Genomic DNA, 23,067 nt, shown 5'->3' on the forward strand with positions numbered 1-23,067 from the left:
ACACTGTCCATGTTTCCTCACTCCCTCACAGTTAGAGGGAGGTGGGTGAGGCAAATTCCAGATAGTGAACTATTCAAAGGAGAAGTCACATGTATTAGCTGTGTGCCAGAATATTTAAATAATTTGTGTTAGTTATTTCAGGATACTATAACAAAATGCCAAAGATTATGGATTCTAGACCATAGAAATTTGTTTTCACACAGTTCTATAGAAGTCTGAAATCAGTAGCCAGCATGGTTGGGTTCTGATTCAAGCTTTTACTTTGCTGGTGGGTTGTGAGTTTCTTTTTCTTCACCTGGATTTTCTTATGCATCCTGTAGAGAGGTAGAAGAGGAGAGGGATCTCTTTCTTTGTCTCTTTGTATATAAATAATCATAAATCCTATTGGATCACAACCTTATGTAACTTAATTTATGTTGTAATGGCTTCATCTCCACTGTGATGATACTGAGGACGTTTTTACATATGAATTGTAGAGACACATAATTTAGTCCAAAACACCTACTAGAGACTTTTCTTCTCCTCTTACCCTGCTTTGTCAGCTGAGTTGATCTGATTTGTTTGAATTTCATGATTGTAACAGATACAGCTTTTTAATCCATATGTCCTGGCAACTTGTTTTAGACATGTACTGCAATAATATGATTGAGAGATACTTTTACTGTGTTCAGTCATTAAATACTATGTTAGAATCACCATGGTTTTTAAACACATTGCATAATTTACGCTCTTATTTTTTTTATTGATATGTAAACCTCATGGAATTTTTCTTATTGCTGTTTTGACATTAGACTGTAGCTACTCATATACTCATCTCTATTCTTCCTTGAGGTAAATAAGGCCAGTATGTGTGCTTTCATCTTTACTTCTCTAGTTCTCATCATTCATCGCTACTGAATGAATAGCAACAGTTCAGAAAATAAGTCAAGTGTTTTATTTCACAAAAAACAAATCATGGCATCTAGTTGGGTTAATCACATAGTATATAGGAAACAGGATTGAGGAGGGATGTGATTTGAAAGAAAATCATAACAAAAGGAGTATGTTAGACAAAGCCATTTAGAAACATTGAACTTTTTTTTTTTTTAGAGTATCTAATTTGGTAAATCTCTTGCTATGATAATAGAACTAATTTTTTCCCCATAGGATAAAGCATTAATTAAATGCCTTAGGAAACCATTCTTATCACAAAATGAAGTCTCTGATCTTAATTTTGCTCCATTAACTCTAAAGTTCAATACATTTTTATTGAACCCACACATGCTTTAGTGTGAATTGCTTTTCATTAATTGGTCTATGGGGATCACAGTGACAGTTTTGTTCTTCCTTTTAGGCTTTTTAATTTTCCTTCAGAAAGTTCCTAAACTTTGCTAATAGTCATTAAGTCAAAACAGTGATTTCTAGACTCATGGGAATAAAAAATCAATAGGGAGACATTTGAAGTTCTAGTCTGATCCTCCCATGTAGTATATGGTCACTACTCATGCCAACCAGAAGAATAATACAACATACTAGGTAGTCCATCCATTGAATAGTGGCACATAGTTTTACATGCTGTCATTTCTGAAGCTTGGGTTGCTTTGTTTTTTTGCTATTAGAGGTGTCTTGAATTGTTATTGATTTTTCCTGCCAGGGATGCCAATCACATTGCTGATGCCATTTACAAATACAAAGTTAAACTGTTCTCAGGTTAATTAGAACCTTATTACCTTACCCACCCTTTTTACTGTCTAAAATATCATTTGCTGGATATAAAATGTATCAAAGTACAGTATTTACTGAATGGGAATCAATAATTCAGATAGTCTCCCTTTATTTTTATAAATAAAACAATCACATTAATACTCTTTGGAAGCTTTTATTTTGAGAGAAATAACAAGAAACAGTGGGGATGATTCTGGGTTTGTTTAGAAAAATTGGACTAGGAATTGTCAGGTAATTTAAAATTTATACTTTCCAAATACTCAAACAATTAAATCTGAAATGTTCAAAATACTGGAACTTTAAGATTTTCAGATAAGTAGGACCTCAATATGTACAATGAATTATACACAATAAAACGTATACATTTGTGTATTACACTTCTTTAACTATCTCACATCATGTTTAAATTCTTTTTCTTTTAACTTTCCTTGAACTACTATACCTGGAAGTTGATTAGGGAAGGCAGGCTTTCTCTCCTTATACGTCTAATATAAAAAGTTTAGAGATAAGTTAATTCTGTCTATGGGATAATGAGATTGTGAATTATATACATATACCATTTGTTTTCATTAACTACCTCTTCAAAGCATCAAACACTGCAGTATTTTTTCATTTTTATCTCATTTCTAATTGTTAAAAATTTTCTCTAGGGTTCTAAATGCAGATATTATCAAAGTTAGTGAGACATCTATCTGAAACACCAATTTTATTGTGTTAAATATTGCATTCAGTAAGAGAGAGTATATTTTGAGCAATAATTTATAAAATATGGTTTAGATTTGCTTGGGATTTGTCATTCAGGCATGCCACTCATTTGGATTTTTGCTTCCCTTATTTATGCGGCTATGTGAAGTGAAATTGCAACATCAGCAGTTCGCAAAGTAATGTTGTCTTCCATAGGAAGAAATTGAGCATAATCAAGAGGCCTGTGACTTATTCTGCAGGTCTGGTGAATTTGCGATATTTTTGGAAAACAAGCTTGCATGGAAAATTGGTTGGTTCTTTTGCTCTTAAAATTCAAAGTTACAATCTTGGTGAAAGAGCAATTGCTCCAAGCTGTTTTGAGAATGTGAATGAACACAACTCTCTAATGCTGTGTCTTTCCAAGGGAACAGTTTTCTATCTTTGTTTCCCTTCAGCAGTCTTCACGAGGGCATGTGCATCCTGAGGCTCAGGATGTATGACTATAACCATAAAGGGCGAATGAGCTAAGCTATCTCACCAGGATCAATGATCGAATACCATGCAGATCATTGATTTTCATGACTTAGTAGCACAATAATATCAATTAGTATGTTTTACAAAGGATGTCTCTGAGAAGAGCACTTTGACTTATTCAATTTTATTACACACAGATACACACACACACATACACACATGCATGTGTGTGCTCACACTCAGATTTGCTCCCTAGAAAATCTCCAGCCTCATCTGCCATGGAATACAATGTCCCAATGTCTATTTCTGTTAGTTAAACATGTATTAAGCCTCCCTGCCTTGTTTCTTTTTAAGCAGAAGAGACATACAAATCTATGATCAGCATCTCAATCTTGAAACAAAAAATAGAAATTAACTATATACAAAAAGACAAATATCCAACATCAAAGACAAGTAAAGGAAAAAATAAAAATAAAAAAATGAGATGTCAAAAGGTTCTATAAGAAAAGAAAGACCTTGAATCTCCATGTTAGTACATGCATTCATGAGTACTCTCTCTTTGCACTATTAGCAGGTATATCAGTATATATTACTTTCCTTGTATATAATGTTCTATATTGTAAAGAACCTTTACAAATTTCTTATGTTTTGACCCTGTAGTTCTTTTTAAATTCCCTGTTAAGGAGATAATCAGAATTTTAAATTCTTTCCATAAATGGTTTTGGTGATATTATTTATTAAAGTTCATTAAAAATATCTTATGTGGAATTAATAATGAGCATAGTTTCATGTTCAGACAGCACACTGCTATTATAATCTTGATTGTAAATGTTTTCAATATCATATTAAGCAAAATGTATGATAAATATTTGTATGAATGGCAGTCTGGCCAGATCTAGTACCTTATGATACCTAGTTCATTGAATAACACAGATTTTTCTCTATTCTTTAGCCACATTCTTTCAGATAAGGTATTTTATTATAAAATCTCATTACCAAATATTCAAACAGCATGAAAGTATAAAATGGAAGCAATAAACCTTTTCCTACTTCCTTTCTTCATAGGTTTCCACATGAGGAAGTTTGTGATGCAGTTTGCCTATAATTATGTGCAAATATGAACTATTTAGTTAAAAATATCATAATTTTCAACAAAGGTAAAGCTGGAAGACAACATTAGTAATGTTTCAGAATCGTCTATATGATACTCTCTTTGAAAGGATAATAGAGAGTAGCTGAGGCTTAGCACTGTGAAGGAAAGCATTTAGTTCATTTTTTATTTTACAAGAGCAACAGTAAAAAAGATTGAAGTCTTAGAGATGTCTTGAATTTATAAATATTAAAAATTTTGAAGTCTGTGTGACTTTTAAAACTGAACTGTTTTCAACTGTAATATTAACACGAGATCTCTAAGGATAAGAAATGAAAAGGTTACAGCTTATAATGATAAGTTTGTATGACAAAGTTAACAAAGGGTGGAATACCTTCTTTTCAGGTATATCCAAGCTTTGTCAACTTGATACAAACCTGGACATATCTGGGGAGAGGGAATCTCAGTGGAACAATTACCTCCATCAGATTGGCTTATGGGCATGCTTTTGGGCATTTTTTTTTTTAGTTGCTGATTGATTTGAGAAAACCCACACAAAGCTATCTGTTTGCAGGCAGGCCTGGTCTGTATAAGAAATATAGCTGAAAAAAGTCTTTAAAGAATTGTTATTCTAAGGTCTCTGTTTCAGGTATCACTACTAGGTTCCTGCTTGTGTTCCTGTCTTGGCTTCCACCAACGTTATACTATGATATGAAATTTAAGCTGAAATAAATATTTTTCTCTCTTCAATTGGTTTTTGTTAGTGTTTTATCAGATAAAAAGAAAGCAAAAATAGACTACTCTTAATGCTTTTATAAGAGAGCATATGAATTGAGATAAAAATTCTCAAAATAATTCTAAATGATAAAGAAAAGGCACAAAATAGTTTCCAATAGTATTAGTCATAGAAAAATCAATATCAAAAATACATTGAGATTCTATTCCTCCATCAGAATTACTATTATCAAAGAAAGAAACAACAAATGAATTAAAGATGTGGAAAAATTATCTATACTGTGAATTAGAATGTAATGTGTGGAAATAGTGTGGAAATCAGTGTGAAGTTTTTTTAAAAAAATAAAACTAGAATTTCCAGAGGGCCAAGCTATGCCACTCCAGAAAATATACCTAAGGGAATATAAGTCAGGGTACTATAAACACCTACACACCTGTACTTTTACTATGTTAGTTATTGCCAAGTTATGAAATCATCGTAGATGCTAATGAACAAAAAAATTAAGAATACAGTATATACATATATACATATAGCTATACACAGACATAGATACAGACACGGATACACACAGACACACAGACACACACACACACACATACACACACACACGACATATAGTAAAGCGTAAAGAAGAATACAATTATACTATTTGTAAAAATAGAACTGGAAATCATTGTGTTAAGTGAAATAAACTGGACTGAGAAATACAAATATCATATATTTATTTATATGTAGACAAATATTTTTAAATTATTAAAATACAAAGTAAATCATGTGGAAAAATGAAGAGGACTAGTGAGAGGTGAAGAAAGGGAACAGTAGACAGAGTAAGGGGGGTAAGTATGAGTGAAATATTCTATGCATGTTTAAAACAGCTTATTTAAGCCAATCATTTTGTAAAATGGATATTAGTAAAAAATAAAAATATATGGACCATATTATGTCTTACAGGAGACATACATATGGCATGAAATGGATAAAAAGAACTAATTAATTAATCCATAACATGAAATCATAATTTTTAATAGTGAAAACATTTAGCATTTCATGACATAGTGTAGTCTAATTACCTGGAAAATTTCTTTGTACATTGTGCACCCCAAACTTTCTATCTTCCTGTCCATATAAATTAATATAATTAATAGAATTTTGTAATAATGTACTCATATGTGTTGTTTAGAATGCCATTCCTTGGCTTAGACTTTGTAGAGTTTTCGAAAGAGATATTATATTGAATAACACTACTATGATTTTTGTATCCAGTCAAATTGTTGCAAATTTTATTGTTTCCATTTTGACTATCATGTAAAAAGCAACTATGAGCATCTAGATATGAATATTCTTTTAAAAATAAATTTGTCACAATAAAATTTTTCTGTCATATGGTGTACATGAAAACTGTCAAAGTATTTCTATAAATCCTACGCCAGTTTCATTCACATTACCAAGAGTATAAGAATTGAATATACTGGTATTTTGTTTGTTGGCAAGGTGGAATGCAATGGAGCTTTGTTTTAGTTTACCATTCCTGGTTTTCAATTTTGTTGGTCATATTTTCTACATGTGTTTTTCAGAGTATCACTATAGCTTCTGTTACAAATAGACATGTTTGGCCCATTTATGAATGGGCTATTTGTCTTTTAATTAAGGGCTGTAAAAAGCTGTTCAGAAATTTTGAATGCTTATAATTTTGCCGTAAGGATATGATTAGATTTCTTTTACTCTGGCCCTGGCTTGCCTTTTTATTTTGTCTAGGATGTCTTCAGAAAAACATAACATTTTAGCTTTGATGACCCAAAATTAATCAATGTATTCCTCATAGATTTTGCCTTATTTTAGTATTTAAAAAATCCTTGTCATAATCTTTATGACTAAGTTAAAATTCTTTTATATTTCTTCTGTGAGTTCATAGTTTTAAATTATACATTTATGTCAGTGCTTATTTTTGTTGCAGTAAAAGAGAGAGTCTTAGGGAGAGAATAGAAAGTTATTTTAGCTCAAAACTTCAGGTTATATGCAATCACAATAGGAAAGTTAAGGCATCAGGAAATTAAAATAGCTAATTAAGATTAGGGAAACTGAAATCATACTTTCTCTGTGCTTATCAAATCTAGGGCCTAAATCCTGCGTTTGGTGCTGTCCACCTCTAGGCTGGGAATGGATTAAGCTGCAGAAATTTATCATCTCAGAGTTCTGAAAGCTCAAGATCAATATGCATGTAGTATAGTTTTTACTTGGAATGAAATGAATGCCTTCTTGCTGTGTCTTTAGATGCCAGGGGAGATTATGTTGAGGAAGGTTTCTAGAGTCTCTTCTTTATTTTTAATATTTAGGATTTATTTTTAGTTATATTCCTCTGTGTGGTTATGTGACATAATAGAGGCCAGAGGTGTCAGATCCCAACAGAGCTGTGGACACAGCAGGCTATGAGTCATCTGACATGGGTCCTGGAGATTGAACTCAGGGCTCCTGGAAGATCATCATGGGTTCTTGGCTTCTGAACAATCTCTCCAGCTCCTGTATCTAAATGTAGATGCTGTTATAATGGCTGACCTATCTTTATGATCTTATCTTAACCTAAATATCTCCCAAGGGCTCCACAAACATGATTACCTTGAGGGTGAGGGCTTCAACATAATTTTGGGAGGACACAGTGCCATCTGTAGATGCAAGTTCAAGTTGAGTTCAGGTTTTTGACTTGAGGTTGTACAGTTAGACTAGCCACATCTTGTTTAATATAATGGGAAATTACCTTACTTGTTTTCTATATATTATAGTCATATAAACATATTTTCATTGTTTAATAATCTGATTTCACCATAGACAACACTATGACATCAAAAACCTCATCTCAAAGAAATACACATCTTACATCAAAGAATTTTTATACATCCCACTGAGTCTTGAATGGCAGAGAAACTACTCACCCAAAGTTATGCTCTGAGCATCCGTTATAATAAGGGCAGTCATTCAGTATTTCCCTTTGAATTATTCTCAATGTCCTTTTGCAACAGTCATATTTTTACAATTATCCTACATAGGAAACTCTGTATTTTATTTCTAGAATATTCAGATCTATCTGTTGGGCTTTTAAAAGCAGATGTTCTCCCACATGTTGTATCTGGCTTGTTTCTACCTAAATTTCTTGTGGTTTAGGCCAAGAGTGTAACCTAGTAGAATTTAATATTTTTATTGATAAGAATTCTTCAAGATGAGCTAGAAAATTCCTAAGAGATTAGCCACGGGCACACTATAAGCTTTCTGAGGAAGAGTTTTTTTTTAATTATTTTATCTATACCAGTTTTATATCACTACCGTGCTATTTGCAGCTTGGATGACCACTAACTTACTCAGTTTCTTCAGACGCATATAGGAGAACACAAGTCCCCTAATGTAAAGAAGAAAACCCAGCACTGTCATTGGAAAATGGCCCAGCCTAAATGGTGAGAAAGAAAGCAGTAATCAATTAAAATCCAAGTCTCTCTAAACCCCAAGACTCATCAAGACATGGATATGCACATGAATTTTCAGTAATTTAATGTTCCTTTTTACAGTGTTATTATGGCAAACAGCAAAAACAAAACTGATATTTTAACAGCACAGTGAATATTTGGAGAGTATAAACCTTATCTATTCTAATGTGTTAATGTGTCTTCATGCATTTTAATACTATTAAAATAGCCAAGGTCATAGAAGTAAGTTTAAAACATGATGCCAAGAATGTAGTCTGGTTTGGAGCTTTGGATGTTAACTTTAAAGCTTGAACATATTAAAGGTAGAACTGATAATTACAGAACAGGACATGCAGTAAGTAGGAAGATAGGGATAGGAAAAAAAAGAGGAAAACCAATCCAATAATTCTAGGAAATATTTCAGGTTTGTTTGTTTGTTTGTTTGTATTTTAGCTCTTGCTGGCCTCTGACTCACTATCCACACTAAATTGGCCTGGAATTCAGAGATTCAATTGCCTCTTGAGAGATGAGATTGCAGGTGTGAACCTTTATGCTCAGCAAGAGTCTTTAGGCATGTGTCTATATGTGTTTATGTGTTGATGTTCCTTTGCATACAAGTTCAAATGTTACTCTTTCCCTCTTCCTCCCAATTGAGGGGTTGTGTGCAGATGCCAGTGGGCAAATTTGGGCATCATTCTGAAATCATTGATCTCCTTTGAGACAATGTCTTTCACTGGCAGTGACAAACCAATTAGGTTAAATGTGGGGACCACTGATTCCTAGGTATCTCTCTGCCTCTGCCTCATTATTACTTCAATTGTAGGCAGAAATTATGTTGGGCAAGGTTTTTTGAATGTTTTTGCTTTATATATATTTTTTGTCTCTGTGTTTTGTTTTTATTAAGTGTGTTCCTGAGTTGAAATTAGGTTTTCATGTTTGTGAATTAAACACTTTATTAGCTTATCTCTCATAGTAAACAGTATTTATTTAATTGTTTATTTTTAATCAATTAATTATTTAATTTTACATACCAATTATGGTTTCCCCTCCCTCTTTTCTTCTCAGTCCCTCTCTCTCCACTCCTCTACTCTCCCCCATTTACCCTTTCTTCCCTCACCATCTCTCTTTCTCCTCAGAGAAGGGAAGGCCTTCTATGAATATGAGCCCACTTTGGTATATCAAGTTCCAGAAGGGTTATGCACATCTTCCCCTATTGAGCCTAGACAAGGCAGCCCAGTTAGGTGAAAGGAGTACAAGAGCAGGCAACAGATTCATAGACAGGCCCTTCTCTAGTTATTAGGGATCCTAGATGAATACAAAGCTGCACATCTGTGAATGGGCCTAGGTCTTCCACCCCATGTATGCTTTTTGGTTGGTTGTTCAGTCTCTATGAACTGCTATGGGCTGAGGTTAGTTGATTTTGTAAGTTCTCTTGTGGTGTCCTTGATCCTTCTGTCTCCTTCAATCCTCCTTCCTCTTCTTCTCCAAGATTTCCCTAGCTCCACCTAATGTTTGACTGTGGGTCTCTGATTCTATTTCCATCAGTTGCCCAGTGAACTGTCTCAGAGGACAGTTATGGTAAGTTCCTGTCTGCAAGTATAGTGGAGTATCATTAATGATGTCAGATGTTGGCTCTCTCATGGCATGTGTCTCAAGTTAGGCCAATTATTTGTTGGTCAATTTGTTCTCTCAATTTCTGCTCCATCTTTATCCCTGAACATCTTGTAAGCAAGGTAAATTGTGGTTTGAAGGGTTTGTGGCTAGGTTGGTATCACCATCTCTCCATTGAATTTATTACCAGGTTGCAGGACATGGCCATTTTAGGTTCCTTAATCTCTATTTCTAGGCGTCATCTTCATAGGTTTGTGGGAGTTTCCCTTGTCCTAGGTTTCTAGTTTGTCCCAGCAAGATCTCTGCCCCCCACAATCCCAGTCCTCTCTTCCTATTCTCACTCTCTCCACCCTAACACACTTGATTCTTCCTGTTCCCCTCCTATGCTCTCTCCAACATAGTTCCCTCCCCCTGCCCATTTGCAGTGTTTCTCCTTCTTAATGACTCCTTGGTCTTCTTTGTTATTTAGCTTCTTTGGGTCTGTGGATGGTAACACGGTTATCTACAGCTAATATTCACTGATAAGTAAATACATACTATGCCTGTCTTTCGGGGTCTGGGTTACCTCATTCAGGATGATATTTTCCAGTTCTATTCAGTTGCAAATTTTATGATGTTCTTGTTTGTAATAGCTGAGTAGCAGTCCATTGCATAAGTCAATTTTTTCATTCTTCTGTTGAGTGACATATAGGTTATTTCCAATTTCTGGCTATTATGAATAAAGCTACTATGAACATAGTTGAGCAAATGTTCTTGTGGTATGATTGGACATATTTTAAGTATATACCCAGGAACAGCATAGGTGGATTTTGAGGTAGAACTATTACCAATTTTCTGAGAAACCACCAGATTGATTTCCAAAGAAGTTGTATAAGGTATTCCCACCAGCAATGAAGGAGTGTTCTCCTTGCTCCACGTCATAACCAGCATGAACTGTAGTTTGAGTTTTTTATTTAGCCATTCAGAAATGTGTGTACTGGAATCTCAGAGTCATTTTGATTTGTATTTCCCTGGAGACTAAGGATGTTGAACACTTCTTTAAGTGCTTCCCAGACATGAGAGACTCCATTGTAGAGATTTTTTTTATTTAGTTTGGTGTACCATATATTACTTGTGTTATTCAGTGCAATTTCTATCAAAATTTCAACAAAATTTTTATAGACTTTAAAAGAACAATACTCAGCATCATAAGGAAAAACAAAAACCTAAGATAGCTAAAGCAATCCTATACAATTAAAGAACTTCTGGAGGTGTTCCAACCCTAGATACCAAGCTGTACAGAGAAATAGTAATAAAAACCACATGATATTGGCATAAAAACAGACAGGTTGATTGACAGAATCAAGTCAAAGACCTAGAAATAAATCCACATACCTTCAGATACTAGATTTTTGACAAACAATCTAAAACCATACAATTGGAAAAAAAACATATTCAACCAATGTTTCTTGACTAACTGGATGTCTACATGTAAGAAAATGCATATAGATATATATTTACCATCCTGCACAAAACTCAAGTCCAACTGGATCAAAACCTTAACATAAAACCAAATTCATGAAATCTCATAGAATAGAAAGTTGAAAATAGCCTGAAATGCATTGGTATAGGAGACAACTTCCCAAACAGAGTGCCAACAGCTCAGGTACTAAAAACAACAGCTAATAAATAGGACCTCATGAAACATAAAAGCTTCGTTAAGGCAAAGCACACCATCAATAGAACAAAACAGTGGCAAAATGAGACAATATCTTCACCAACCCTACATATGCCAGATGGTTGATATCCAAAATATATAAAGAATTCAACTAATTAAATACCAAGAAACAAAACAATATTTATTTTTGATGAGTGACTATCTAAAAATATTATCTTCTATATAATGTTGTAATATCAAAACAGTGTATATCTCTAAAAGCATTCTTTATGTTAAAATTTTTATTTTCAATTGTTATAAAGATTGTGATCATTATTGTACCCCAAGCTTCTAGGCAGAGATGAATGCATAGTTGCATGAACTCAGAGTTACTAAGTAAACACAAAATTTAAGACTCTTCAGAGAAATCAAATGGTAAAGTGTAATATTTCCTTGCTGTAAAATTACTTCATTCTAGGAAAATAACTGTGGCTTAGAGATTTTGCTTTTAAATTTTAAGAGTTCTATAACCTGCCCATGATGAATTTTATTAAAGCACAACTAACTACACCTGAATACTTAAACATTTCATAAGGAGAAAGTTATGAATTAAAGTTGCTGATTCACATGAATTAGTACTTCATTCATAATTTTTTAAGAATATGAATTCATTTGAGTAATATCTAAATCTGGGAAGACTGATACATTAACCAACATTTTGTTACATAGAAGTCTTAAACCAAAGCTGAAGATACAGCTCACTGGCTAGGGCAATCACACATGCCTGAAACTTTGAATTCAATTCCTGATGTGGAAAAAAGTTCCTAAATTTAAGTCTTAGATTAAGTTTATATTTTCCCGAGGAGGTCTGAGGATTAAAAATGTTAATTTGGTTGTATCATGTGTAATTCCATGTATGTAAATTGTAGTTGTGAGCAATCCATTCATTTTGGGCTTTAATGGGCATCATCCACATGTTATGATAAAAAAGTCAACCCTTTTTTTTTTTTAATGAAAATTGTGGCTATACCAAAATTTCATCAGTCATTTAGAATCTTAACTTGTTTTTAATAGCTTAGTAGTATTTCATCGTGTAAATTTCACCTTACCACTTATGTTACCAGCATATACTGGGATGAATAAGTTGTGTAACTCATCTGAAACCTAAAATTTAAAACATAAATGATTTTAAAACTGAATTTTAATATCATTTGCTTTTAATAAACTCACAAAAATATTGCAAGTAAGGATACATTTTATTATATAGGAATATTATGGCATGGAACATGTCAAAATTAATATTATAGTAATTTAATATCTTATATTATTAAAATAGCTTGATATACATATGTAAGTCTGAAATTATTTTGATTGGAGTAATTAATCTGCAATATCATTAATAAGAAATGGAAGAAATTTATATTTGTTAACTTTTACCTTTTATAACTTAATGCTTCTACCTGGCAATGGCAGCCAGAATTTCCTTCACAGCGCACTGTTAAATGTCTGTTATACTATTGTCAATGAATTGAAACGTACCTTCCTGATTCGAAGGTGAACCAAGTTGAATCCCGACCATATCTCCTCAGTGAGCTAAGAGGCCACATCACCAGCTTGACCTTGGCATTGTGGATATCCCAGAGATAGATATTCTCATGAGTGATCTGCATTGTGCATTCACCATAAATATCCAGATTGGGTGTAGGCATAAGATAAACATTGAATCGTTCTACAAAGAAACAAAAAGTATGGAGAAAAATCAATGAAGCATTCTCACAGTCATTGGTACCGTTGATGTACACTGCAAAACATTAACTCTTCTTTAAAAAAAAAAATATATATATATATATATATATATATATATGAAGAAAGAAGTTCACTGAGTTATCATCACTTATCTATTCATTCTTATTGGACAAAATTATATTGCATACATGCTCTATAGTAAGGATTGTAAAATGATTAAATTGAAACAGGGTAAATGCTAAGTAGAGTCTCTTTTGAAATGGTGCTTACTTTGGTTCTTCATACAGTTAGTTGATTATCATAAACACAACATTTAAAAAATTATTATTTATTTAAGAAATATTGAATCAGACACCTCATGACCTGAAGTATTTAATGTACAATCAGAGTGACACCCTAATTTCTGAAGCAGTGCAAAACAATTCATTGTGCATATAAAAACATCATAATATTGGTCAGACTCTGCATATGGTAATTGTAGATGTTCATTACTACATTCTACAAAATTTAAGAAATGCCCTTGATAAGCAAACTAAAAATGTATAATTTTGTTCATTCCAGTATATTTTACAGTTGAAATCCTATTATTATGTGGTGGTTCTAAACCTTGTTTTGTAATTTTCTGTGCATCTCCAAGGCTATTGCAAAGTTCTGCAGCCTTTTATTCCCATTTAAATGCATTGAATTCACTTTAGTTCAGAAAAAAAGAAATTGTAAGTTCCAGGAAGTAAAGAACCTATAAAGCACTGTATAAAGTAAGTGTGCTTCCTAGCACCATTTCCACGGTTTATAGTAAGTGATAAATATCTGTCAAGACATATGAATGAAGAAAATATGTAATGAATAGAGGATATGAAAAATGGAAGAATTATGAAAAAATAACATCATGATAAGAAGTTCAAGAATTACTGGAAGAGGGGTCTCTGTATGTTATAAACTTAATTGTGGAGAATGCTGAAGAAGCACTGTGGTTGAATTAATTATTTTGAAAGATACACTTAGGCAGCTGCACTTAGAAGATACATTCTGGAATATGTTCCTATCTATCATAACTCCTTGTTCTTAAATACTGACTGTCTACAGCTGTGCATGTGAATTGTTTAGATAATAAGAATCTTTGTATGGAAGGTATTATATACCAGGGAGGGATTCTGTGAAGCAATGAATTTTCAGATCCCAAGTGGGTTAGATCAACTGAAGCATGAACGCTTGAACCTTGTTTGCCACATAACTTACATTTCTAGCCAGTTGTACAATTTTTAAAACAAAAGATAATGTTTTTTACTTTGATTAGTGACCCCTGGAACAAATACATGTATGGATTTCATATTTCCAAGGAAATAGTAATGAAAATTGGTGCTGAAAATGAAAGGTTGTTGCTTCATTAGTTAGCTACACTGAAAAATATCCAAATATGTACGTATTCCATATATTTTATATATGATTCTAACATGCAGCCATTTAAAAGATCAATATTTAGTATTGCATCAGTCAAATATCCACCATATTTCTATTTTCAGTGGTATTATAAATCAATCAATAAATTATGAAGATGTAGCTTTATGTAACAGTTTTATATAAATGATACTTGAGTCCTCTGACAATAACTCAGAAATCTATACAATAGTTGAAAATACTTCCTTGGCCAAGTCCCTTTTCATGAAGTTTATCATTTGTCTCTGTGATTCACATCATATTTCAGTGGCATCTTTTGTGCACAGAGTAATGCTGCCCTTAAAGTGAAAAGTAAAATATTCCTCTCTACATTTCCTTTCCAATAGTTTCAATCTGAAGACAGCTAAAGGAATAATATCAGGATGCTAATACATAAATAGTTTTTGTAACAAAGATATATAATAGAATCTAATCTTCAAATATATTTGCCAGAGCATTTCACAACAGAACAAACAAAAAGAGATCAAACAAACAACAAAGACAAAGACACAAAAGTAAAGCATGCTCAAACATGTTTTTAAACATGGGTAAGGTTACAACCTTTGTAATGGTCCAGTAGGTGTTATAAAATGGATTTGATTAAATAGTTTTGGTCAGATGATGGTAGTTGTGGGCAAGGAACATGATCTGGGTGAAGGATCCTAGTCAGACTCTGCAACAGAATGGGTCGTCGTTTCACAGAAGGAATGAAGTCTTTGTCACTCAGCTGGTCGGATTTTGAATGGATCTAACCAGTGTACAGACTAACCAGTGTATACTTATTTGTTAATTGTGAGGTGTAGAGAGAAGTGGACCTTATGGCTGCAGAAGCAATTAATCAGAGATACTAGCTAGTGATTAGAAGTAAATAAGTAGAATGGAAGGAAATTATTTAGTCCTCTTTAATAATACTGCTTTTATTATTGTTGACTACCCTAATAGAAATTATATACAATGGCAAATAGTAAATTTCTATAATTTCTTTTTATTTCTATAAATGATTTTGTTTTTATATTTTGAATTGTATATTAGACATTTTCTTTATTTACATTTCAAATGTTATCCCCATTCCTGGTTTCCCCTCTGAAAACCCCCAATCCCATCCCCCCTCCTCTTCTTCTATTAAGGTGTTCCGTGCACTCACCCATCCACCCACTCCCACTGCCCAGTCCTGGCATTACCCTAAACTGGGGCATCGAGCCTTCACAGGACCAAGGGACTCTCCTTCCATTGATGTCCCACAAGGCCATCTTCTGGTACATATGAGGCTGGAGCAGTGGGTTGCTCCATATGAACTCTTTGGTTGGTGGTTTAGTACCTGGGAGCTTAATACTATCTTATTTTTTGAGAATTTCTCACAATTATATTTTTTCATCTCAACATTTTTCTTTTACAGGTCCTCTCAGATCCACTCCAAGTTTCAATAGCCCCTCATTACCATTTGTGCTGTCTATATAATGCTGAATGTGGAGTCATACACTAGAATGTTGATTACCATGAGTAACAGCTTTAAGAAAACTGACTCCCTTCCACAGAACTTTTTCTGTTAGGGAGTTCGTGAACCATTTCTTCCTCCATACTACAATGTTACTTGGTCTGATCTTATGTATTTCTTGTACAGACAATTCAGCTTATGTGAGCATAAAAGTGAAGTGCTCCTCTCTTGTCCCAAAGATGGTGTTTGACTTCAGTCATTCTGAATATCTAGCTCTTAAAATCCCTAGGGCTTGGGGAGGGCGTTTGATATTGATGTTCCATTTGTGACTATGCACTCCACAATCACTTATTCATGGTTCTGTAGCCAGTCATGAATTTCTCCATTGACCATCATCTACTGAACAATATATAAATAGATAGATAGATAGATAGATAGATAGATAGATAGATAGATAGATAGATAGATAGATACATTGATGAAGTCTGAGTGTTAGACTACAGATAGAGACATGCTAATTTAGAAGACAGTTTGAGACCATGTCCAAAGATAGTACTGGTCTTTGCACCTCTTCTCCAAGTACCATGATAATTGCAATTTTTTTCTAGAGATACAAAACACAGATAGAAAACAGTAACAGACAGGAAAATAGCCACATCCATTTAGTCAAATTTGTTTCATAATAAATAGTATTTTCTTTTCTTCTTTTTTGTTTTTATTTGCTTGTTTTTCAAGACAGGGTTTCTCTGTGTAGCCCTGGTTGTCCTGGAACTCACTCTGTAGACCAGGCTGGCCTTGAACTCAGAAATCTGCCTGCCTCTGCTTCCCAAGTGCTGGGATTACAGGTGTGTGCCACCACTGCCTGGCAAATAGTATTTTCAAAAAGATGTTTTTGAAGTTTTTATCTAAATTGTATATACTTAGCATGTAGCTAAATCAAGTGGTTTTTTTTTTTTTTTTGAGAGCATGGTGCTACCACTAGTTTAGCTTTGCTAAAGTAAATTTGAGAAATGTTTGTTAGATGCTAATCCAGTATCTTTTTTCAAAAATATGTTCTTTTCATTAGCTGTTTGCTCGTAATTTTTATTCACAGTATCCCATTGCTCCCTGTTCTTCAGATGTGGTGAATCTGGATATGATGAAATGCACCACTAAGTAGCCTACATATCTAGAAGCCAGGAGAGGCACATGTGTTAAAATTCATCATATCTTCCCCAGTAATTGATTAAACCTAACAACAATTTCCATATGGAACTCCTTATATTGGTGTATCTCTTCGTCTTATAACTTAAATAGTACTCAGAAATGTAAGTCCCATAAAATAAGGCATTCTTTAGCTCTTAGGTTTTGAGTAATATTTTCATATTAAATTTTGTCTATAAGTTTCACTCTGCATAATTGTCTGAATTCCAGTTTTATTGTTTCCACATCAAAATGTAGGAACCTCATTGGTTTTTAACAAATGTGTATTTTATTAATAAATAAAACTAAGAATAATGTTCATTTATATATGAAACATTATAAAATGGCTAATTATGACTATGTAACCAGAAATGATGATATTTTTAAATTTTATATGTTTTTTCTTTTAACCTGTGATTTTTTAAAGTAGAATTCAATATATGAACTAAAATACCTTTAAAGAATTGACTAAGATTATTTATAAAATAGAATACATAAGCTACATTTATTCCTTATCAAAAACATATGGAGTTTTAGCAAGATGTATTTTAGAAAAATATTGTTTTTCTCGTTTCCTTGCTCCATAATAACTCTTTATTATCCTCTTCTTGTCCCTGACATTACCTCAGCACATGTTCAGTACTTAGTTCACTGGCATCCATGAGGATAGATGCATCTTTATGCCAGGAATGACTCAGCCACTGTGATCTGGATTTAGCATTTCACCATCCCTTCTGTCAGGGGAAGTCAGTGCCCACAAGGTAGCCATTCTTGTTTGATCCAACATAATCCCTTTGGTGGTGAGTATCTGTCTTAGAAAGGGGAATAGAAAAAATTGAAAAATCTTGCTAATTAGATGCTAATATTAGCAGTTTGTTCTGTGTTGCTGTATTCCTAATGATGAGTAATTCAGTAATTGGCTGTGTTTTAGAGGGTACAGAGGATAGCATTTCAGAGAACCATTATAACAACTAGACCATTTCAGAGCTATGCACCTTGATGAGAGGTTCTCATTTCCTATACTCCTGAATTGTTCTCTTTTGTGTAAGAATTCCATCCTCTTTGAGCAGAAGGCATTTGGTATAGCTAGGCAAGTATCCTGATGTGGGTCATGTCAAGATGAGTCAACGGTGGGCTAACCATAGGTATTTGCAGTTTTATCAAGAAACCCCATGCATGGTTGAAGAAATAAATATGGAAATGTGGTTCACTGAGTGATGACCATATGGGTAGTTGATTAGCAGGAGTAAATGGATCTCCTTCTTACACACTTAGACCTATCATAGGTAAAAGTAAAACACTTCAGCTCCAAACAAATGCTCAAACTCCCTACTCTCCTTTTGTCAAAGTTCTCCATAGAATTGTGTAGAATAATTCTCCATCCAGTTCCAAGTACTTTTCACCCACTATACATAGCTGTTTGGCTGTTGGAAATTTCTGAGCCCAAGAGGGCAGTGGGCTTGATTATTGCTGGTATAACAGCTTTAACTACATTAATTGCTAGCACCACTGCTTCGGCAATTTTTGTTAATCATTTAGAAAAGCAATGTTACTAATGTGTTGAATATACAAGAGGATTTAGATAGGCATTTGGAACAACTGATTGATCCTCTTTATCCTACTTAAATTATTGGAAGGAGGTTCAGAGTCTAAGAGTAAGGCGCCATCTCAAGTGTCATGACAAATACCATTGGATTCATGTTAGTTCTAAAATTTACAGTGGTAGCCATTATAATTAGGATAAAGTTTAAAGCCACTTGCAGTGTATTTGATATACTTCTAACACCTCTCTGGATGTTTTAAGTTTGCATAGTAAGCTTATGAATTTAAAGAATGCTGCTCTGCTGAGCATTGATGTGGCAGGTACTGCTGATAAAATTACCCATGGCCTGAGGTCAGTATTTCTATTTTGGTCAAGCTTCAAGAATGGCATATATAGCTTGATCATGTTAGCCCTTTTGTCCTGGGAATAGTTTAATTTCTGTCCATTGTGTTAAAGCTTGTCTTTAACAACATCTACATGTTGACAGCTAAAGTACACGGCTTGAACCTGAAAATGGACCCGCAGACAGAGTTAATAAAGTAACAGGCTGGCAAGACAAGGAAGGGTAAGATTCTGCACAGAGCCTTACCTACTGAAAACAGAAGTGCATTGCTTTTGATAATGCATATTCCATGACAGGTAAGGAAGGCATTCTTGTCAGAATGACCTAAGACAGGCTCAGTCTTGTTTATGAAATAAAAAAGGGGGAGAGGTGGAGATCTTTTGGGGCTGCTTGGAAAGTATCTGACATGGGCCAAGGACAAGGAAATAGGCTGTTTGGCAAGAAAATGACATTAGTCAAGGAAAAGGAAGTGGACTTCAGACAGGATTCTGACATTAGGCTAGAACAAAGAAGTAATTTCAGGCAGGAATGTAAATCTTAAGCTAGAACAAGGAAGTAGACCTCAGACATAAAAATAACTTTGAGCTAGGACAGGGAAGTAGGCTCAGATATTTTGGTCATCCTAATAAACTTTTAGAAATAGTGATCATAGAAGTGATCACAGAACTTTGTTTATTGCCTTGCTTTTTCTTTGACTATTTATATTTATTGTCTTGCTTGTTCTTCTACTATTTGCCTTTGTTGTATGGCTAGTTCCTGAACCTAGAACTGACTTTAATACTTGCATGTAATTAAAATGGTATAAAAGCAAAAAAGGAGGCTGGAGAATGGGACAGGTGGGTTCCAGGAGTGGGGGGGGGATGGGGAAAGGGGATGACATCTCAAATGTAAATAAATAAAATATCCAATAAAAAAAGAAAGAAAGAAAGAAAGAAAGAAAGAAAGAAAGAATTGAGTTAGTACTATCTATGCAAATGATCAGACACAGGTATAGTATGAAGCACTGAGGAGTAAGCAACATAAATCCATATGAAGAAATGAGCAAACATGTGAGATTTAGTACTGATATCTACTTGGTGTGGAATGTGTATTCACTCTAGTTTGTGATATAGTCTACCTTAAGTTACATGAATTGCTAGAGAATTACATGTAACGTCATCTTACACAGAGGAAAAGAAGATAATGTTAGCCTATTGTATTTTACATAATCCTATTTTAAAATTTCAACAGGATAGTGATATTCCAATAGTAACCCCATTCTGGACCATAAAAGACTGAGATACAAGAGGAAGTCAACTGTATTTCTAGATAAATCTTAGATAATTAGTAGTAAAATAGAGCATGACTTACACTTGTCAAAATTTATAGATCTTTTTGGAAAATGTGATTACTCAAACTACTTAAACTAGGAGTTTAGTGAAATTTGTTGATTGTAATGTGGTTATAAATTGAATTTTCTGTTGTCATCTATTCAATCCATAGGCTACTGTAAAATACTGGAATACCTGTATTTCTTTAATTAATCACTAGCACCAAAAACTCCAGGAGTGGTATAGCTGGGAATTGAAGTAGAACTATTCCCAGTAAAATTTAGTAAAATTCTTACTAAATTTCTAATGTTCCAGTCTTTTCCAAATTTTGCAAACCTGACTGATGACAAAATTTTTAAAGTAAATCAAATTTATTAAATAACTATGAAAATAATTTAAAAATAAAAATTATTTATTGTTATTTCTTGCAGAAGTAATTAATCTTCATTTAGAGTGCACATTTTAATAGCTGAGTAGTACTCCATTGTGCATATGAACTACCTTTTAAAATCCATTCTTTAGTTGAGGGACATCTAGGTTGTTTCCAGTTTCTGGATATTAAGACTAAAGCCACTGTAAACATAGAAGACCAAGGGTTCTTGTGGGATGATGGAACATCTTTTGGGTATATGCACCAAAAACTCCAGGAGTGGTATAGCTAGGGATTGAAGTAGAACTATTCCCAGTTTTTAGAGAACTGCCATATTGATTTCCAGAGTGACTGTATGAGTTTGCACTTCTACCAGCAATGATACACATTAATATGTGAGCATAGTCATATAAATTATCATTATTTTGCACATAAAATATTTAACATTTTATTACACTTATTATAGTGATGTTTTTTCATATGCTATTACTTATTTCCTGAGGATAAAATTTACAATAAATATAATGTTTTACTCTATAGCTATACTACTATTTATTTGATGATTAACCATTTGAAAAATGGTGAAGATAAGGCAGTATTTTCTAACTTACAATTACCATGGAATTATATGTCTTTTAGCTAAATTGATAAATAACTTACTTGTTCTTGTTTATTTTCACTGCTATACATTCATTCTTTTAAATATTTTGGCCAGGCTTTAAAATTTAAAAATTTAAAAATTTAAAAATTTAAGAAATTAGTTGCATTCTTTCTTTTGTTGATTTGGGAGGCTGAACATGAAGACCTTTAATTATAAGATAAGTAATTTAGCTCATATTTTTATTAAATTTTCCTTGTTATTTATTAAAGAAGCACAAAGTAATTTTAATGTCTTTATTACAATATATTCTTGATTTTTGGAAGATGATTACATATTTTGACATGTAATGAGATATTTATATCTTTTGCTTTTGACAAAGTATACCAGGACATAGAATATTCCTGTCACCTCAGGACATTACCTTCCACCATGTTCTAGCTATTCATTGCTCAGAAACAAGCAATGCCTGGTTGTTAGCACTTGGAATATTTTTTCCTGTAATAGTAGGCTCTTGTGAATTGGCAGAAGCCAGTTTTGGCGGAGTGCTAATTTCTTCCATCTGTGGCTTTCTTTTTTTACTTACTTCACCTAAAAATATTGTGGTTATTTTGGCATTTATAAATTTGATTTTTGATTAATTAAGGCTGATTTCTTTTTGTAGTTCATGCTTTTAGTGTTGTATGTAAGACAGAGTTGTCTTTAATTGTATCCCATCTTAAATTAATACTTCAGTATGCTATGGACTAGAGACTATGAATTTGTTCTCTGACAAAATATTTCCTGGTGATCCCACAACAGACCAAAGTATAGACACCACAAAATTCCAACTTGGTGATCCAATGAGATTTATCATGGTTAATTACAGAATGTGGGTAAAGGGTTACTTACAGTAGCAGAAATGACTCTAAGACAGCTGTATCATCAAAGCCCACCCATACAGGTGACAGTTGACAAAATCTGGGAACCTAGTACATACTGCATAACTTGCACACAGATCAACAAGTAGGAGAGTATCTTTCCAAATGACTTAGTTGATCTGAACCTCTTCCTTTCTACTGGACTGGCCTTGAAGTCTCCTTTGAAGCTGACTACACTGTTTGAGGGGGACTTCCAGCTTTTATTACTTACTCTTGCATTGAGTGTACTAGTGAATCCGCTTAGTTTCAGGGACCTTGTGAAACTATTTTGAGTTGTTTACCTTCCTATTTAAGGAGCTTCCCTTCAGGAGGGAACGTTTCAATCTCAGAAGAAGCTATTGCACAACAGATTCATATGATTTCCTATATATGTATGCCATCATTCTAGAACACTTCTTAAAAATTTCTTAATTTTCTATGGCTATCGGAAATAGTGCTTATGATCTGGAGACTGGGAAACTTGAAGAAATGAAATCTAGATATATACACTTATCATGGTCTCTTTCTCTTAGCAACACTGCTGCAGGTGTTGGAATAGGTTTGTGTGAGAAAGGAACACACATACACAAACACACACAAACACAGAGACCTAGACAGAGAGAGAGAGATGGAGAGGTGAGGCATGTATTTGTTTAACATTCCGTATTAGTTATGAAGTACTCTGAGTCAATGTGAAAGCAGCTGACAGCATGAGACAAAAATGATCAATGATCATAGTCATTTTGGAAATGACATGTAATTGAATGGCACACAAAGGGGTGAATCCTAAAAAGATTTGACAGAATGAATCAGAGATAGA

The 23,067-nt window shown here is 33.5% G+C and overlaps 1 protein-coding gene across 1 annotated transcript in view; it reads right to left on the minus strand.

Annotated features, from left to right (window-relative positions):
- The window catches only part of Dok6 (docking protein 6), a 411,556-nt gene that overhangs the window by 140,213 nt on the left and 248,276 nt on the right, over window positions 1-23,067 (minus strand). Inside the window, exon 5 of the mRNA XM_028768962.1 lies at window positions 12,927-13,116. Coding sequence (XP_028624795.1) covers window positions 12,927-13,116 — 190 coding nt within the window. The remainder of the gene's footprint in view (window positions 1-12,926; window positions 13,117-23,067) is intronic.

This window comes from Grammomys surdaster, unplaced genomic scaffold (genome assembly GCF_004785775.1).
Source record: "Grammomys surdaster isolate TR1022 unplaced genomic scaffold, NIH_TR_1.0 189, whole genome shotgun sequence".
In the NCBI taxonomy this organism is placed as follows: Eukaryota; Metazoa; Chordata; class Mammalia; order Rodentia; family Muridae; genus Grammomys; species Grammomys surdaster.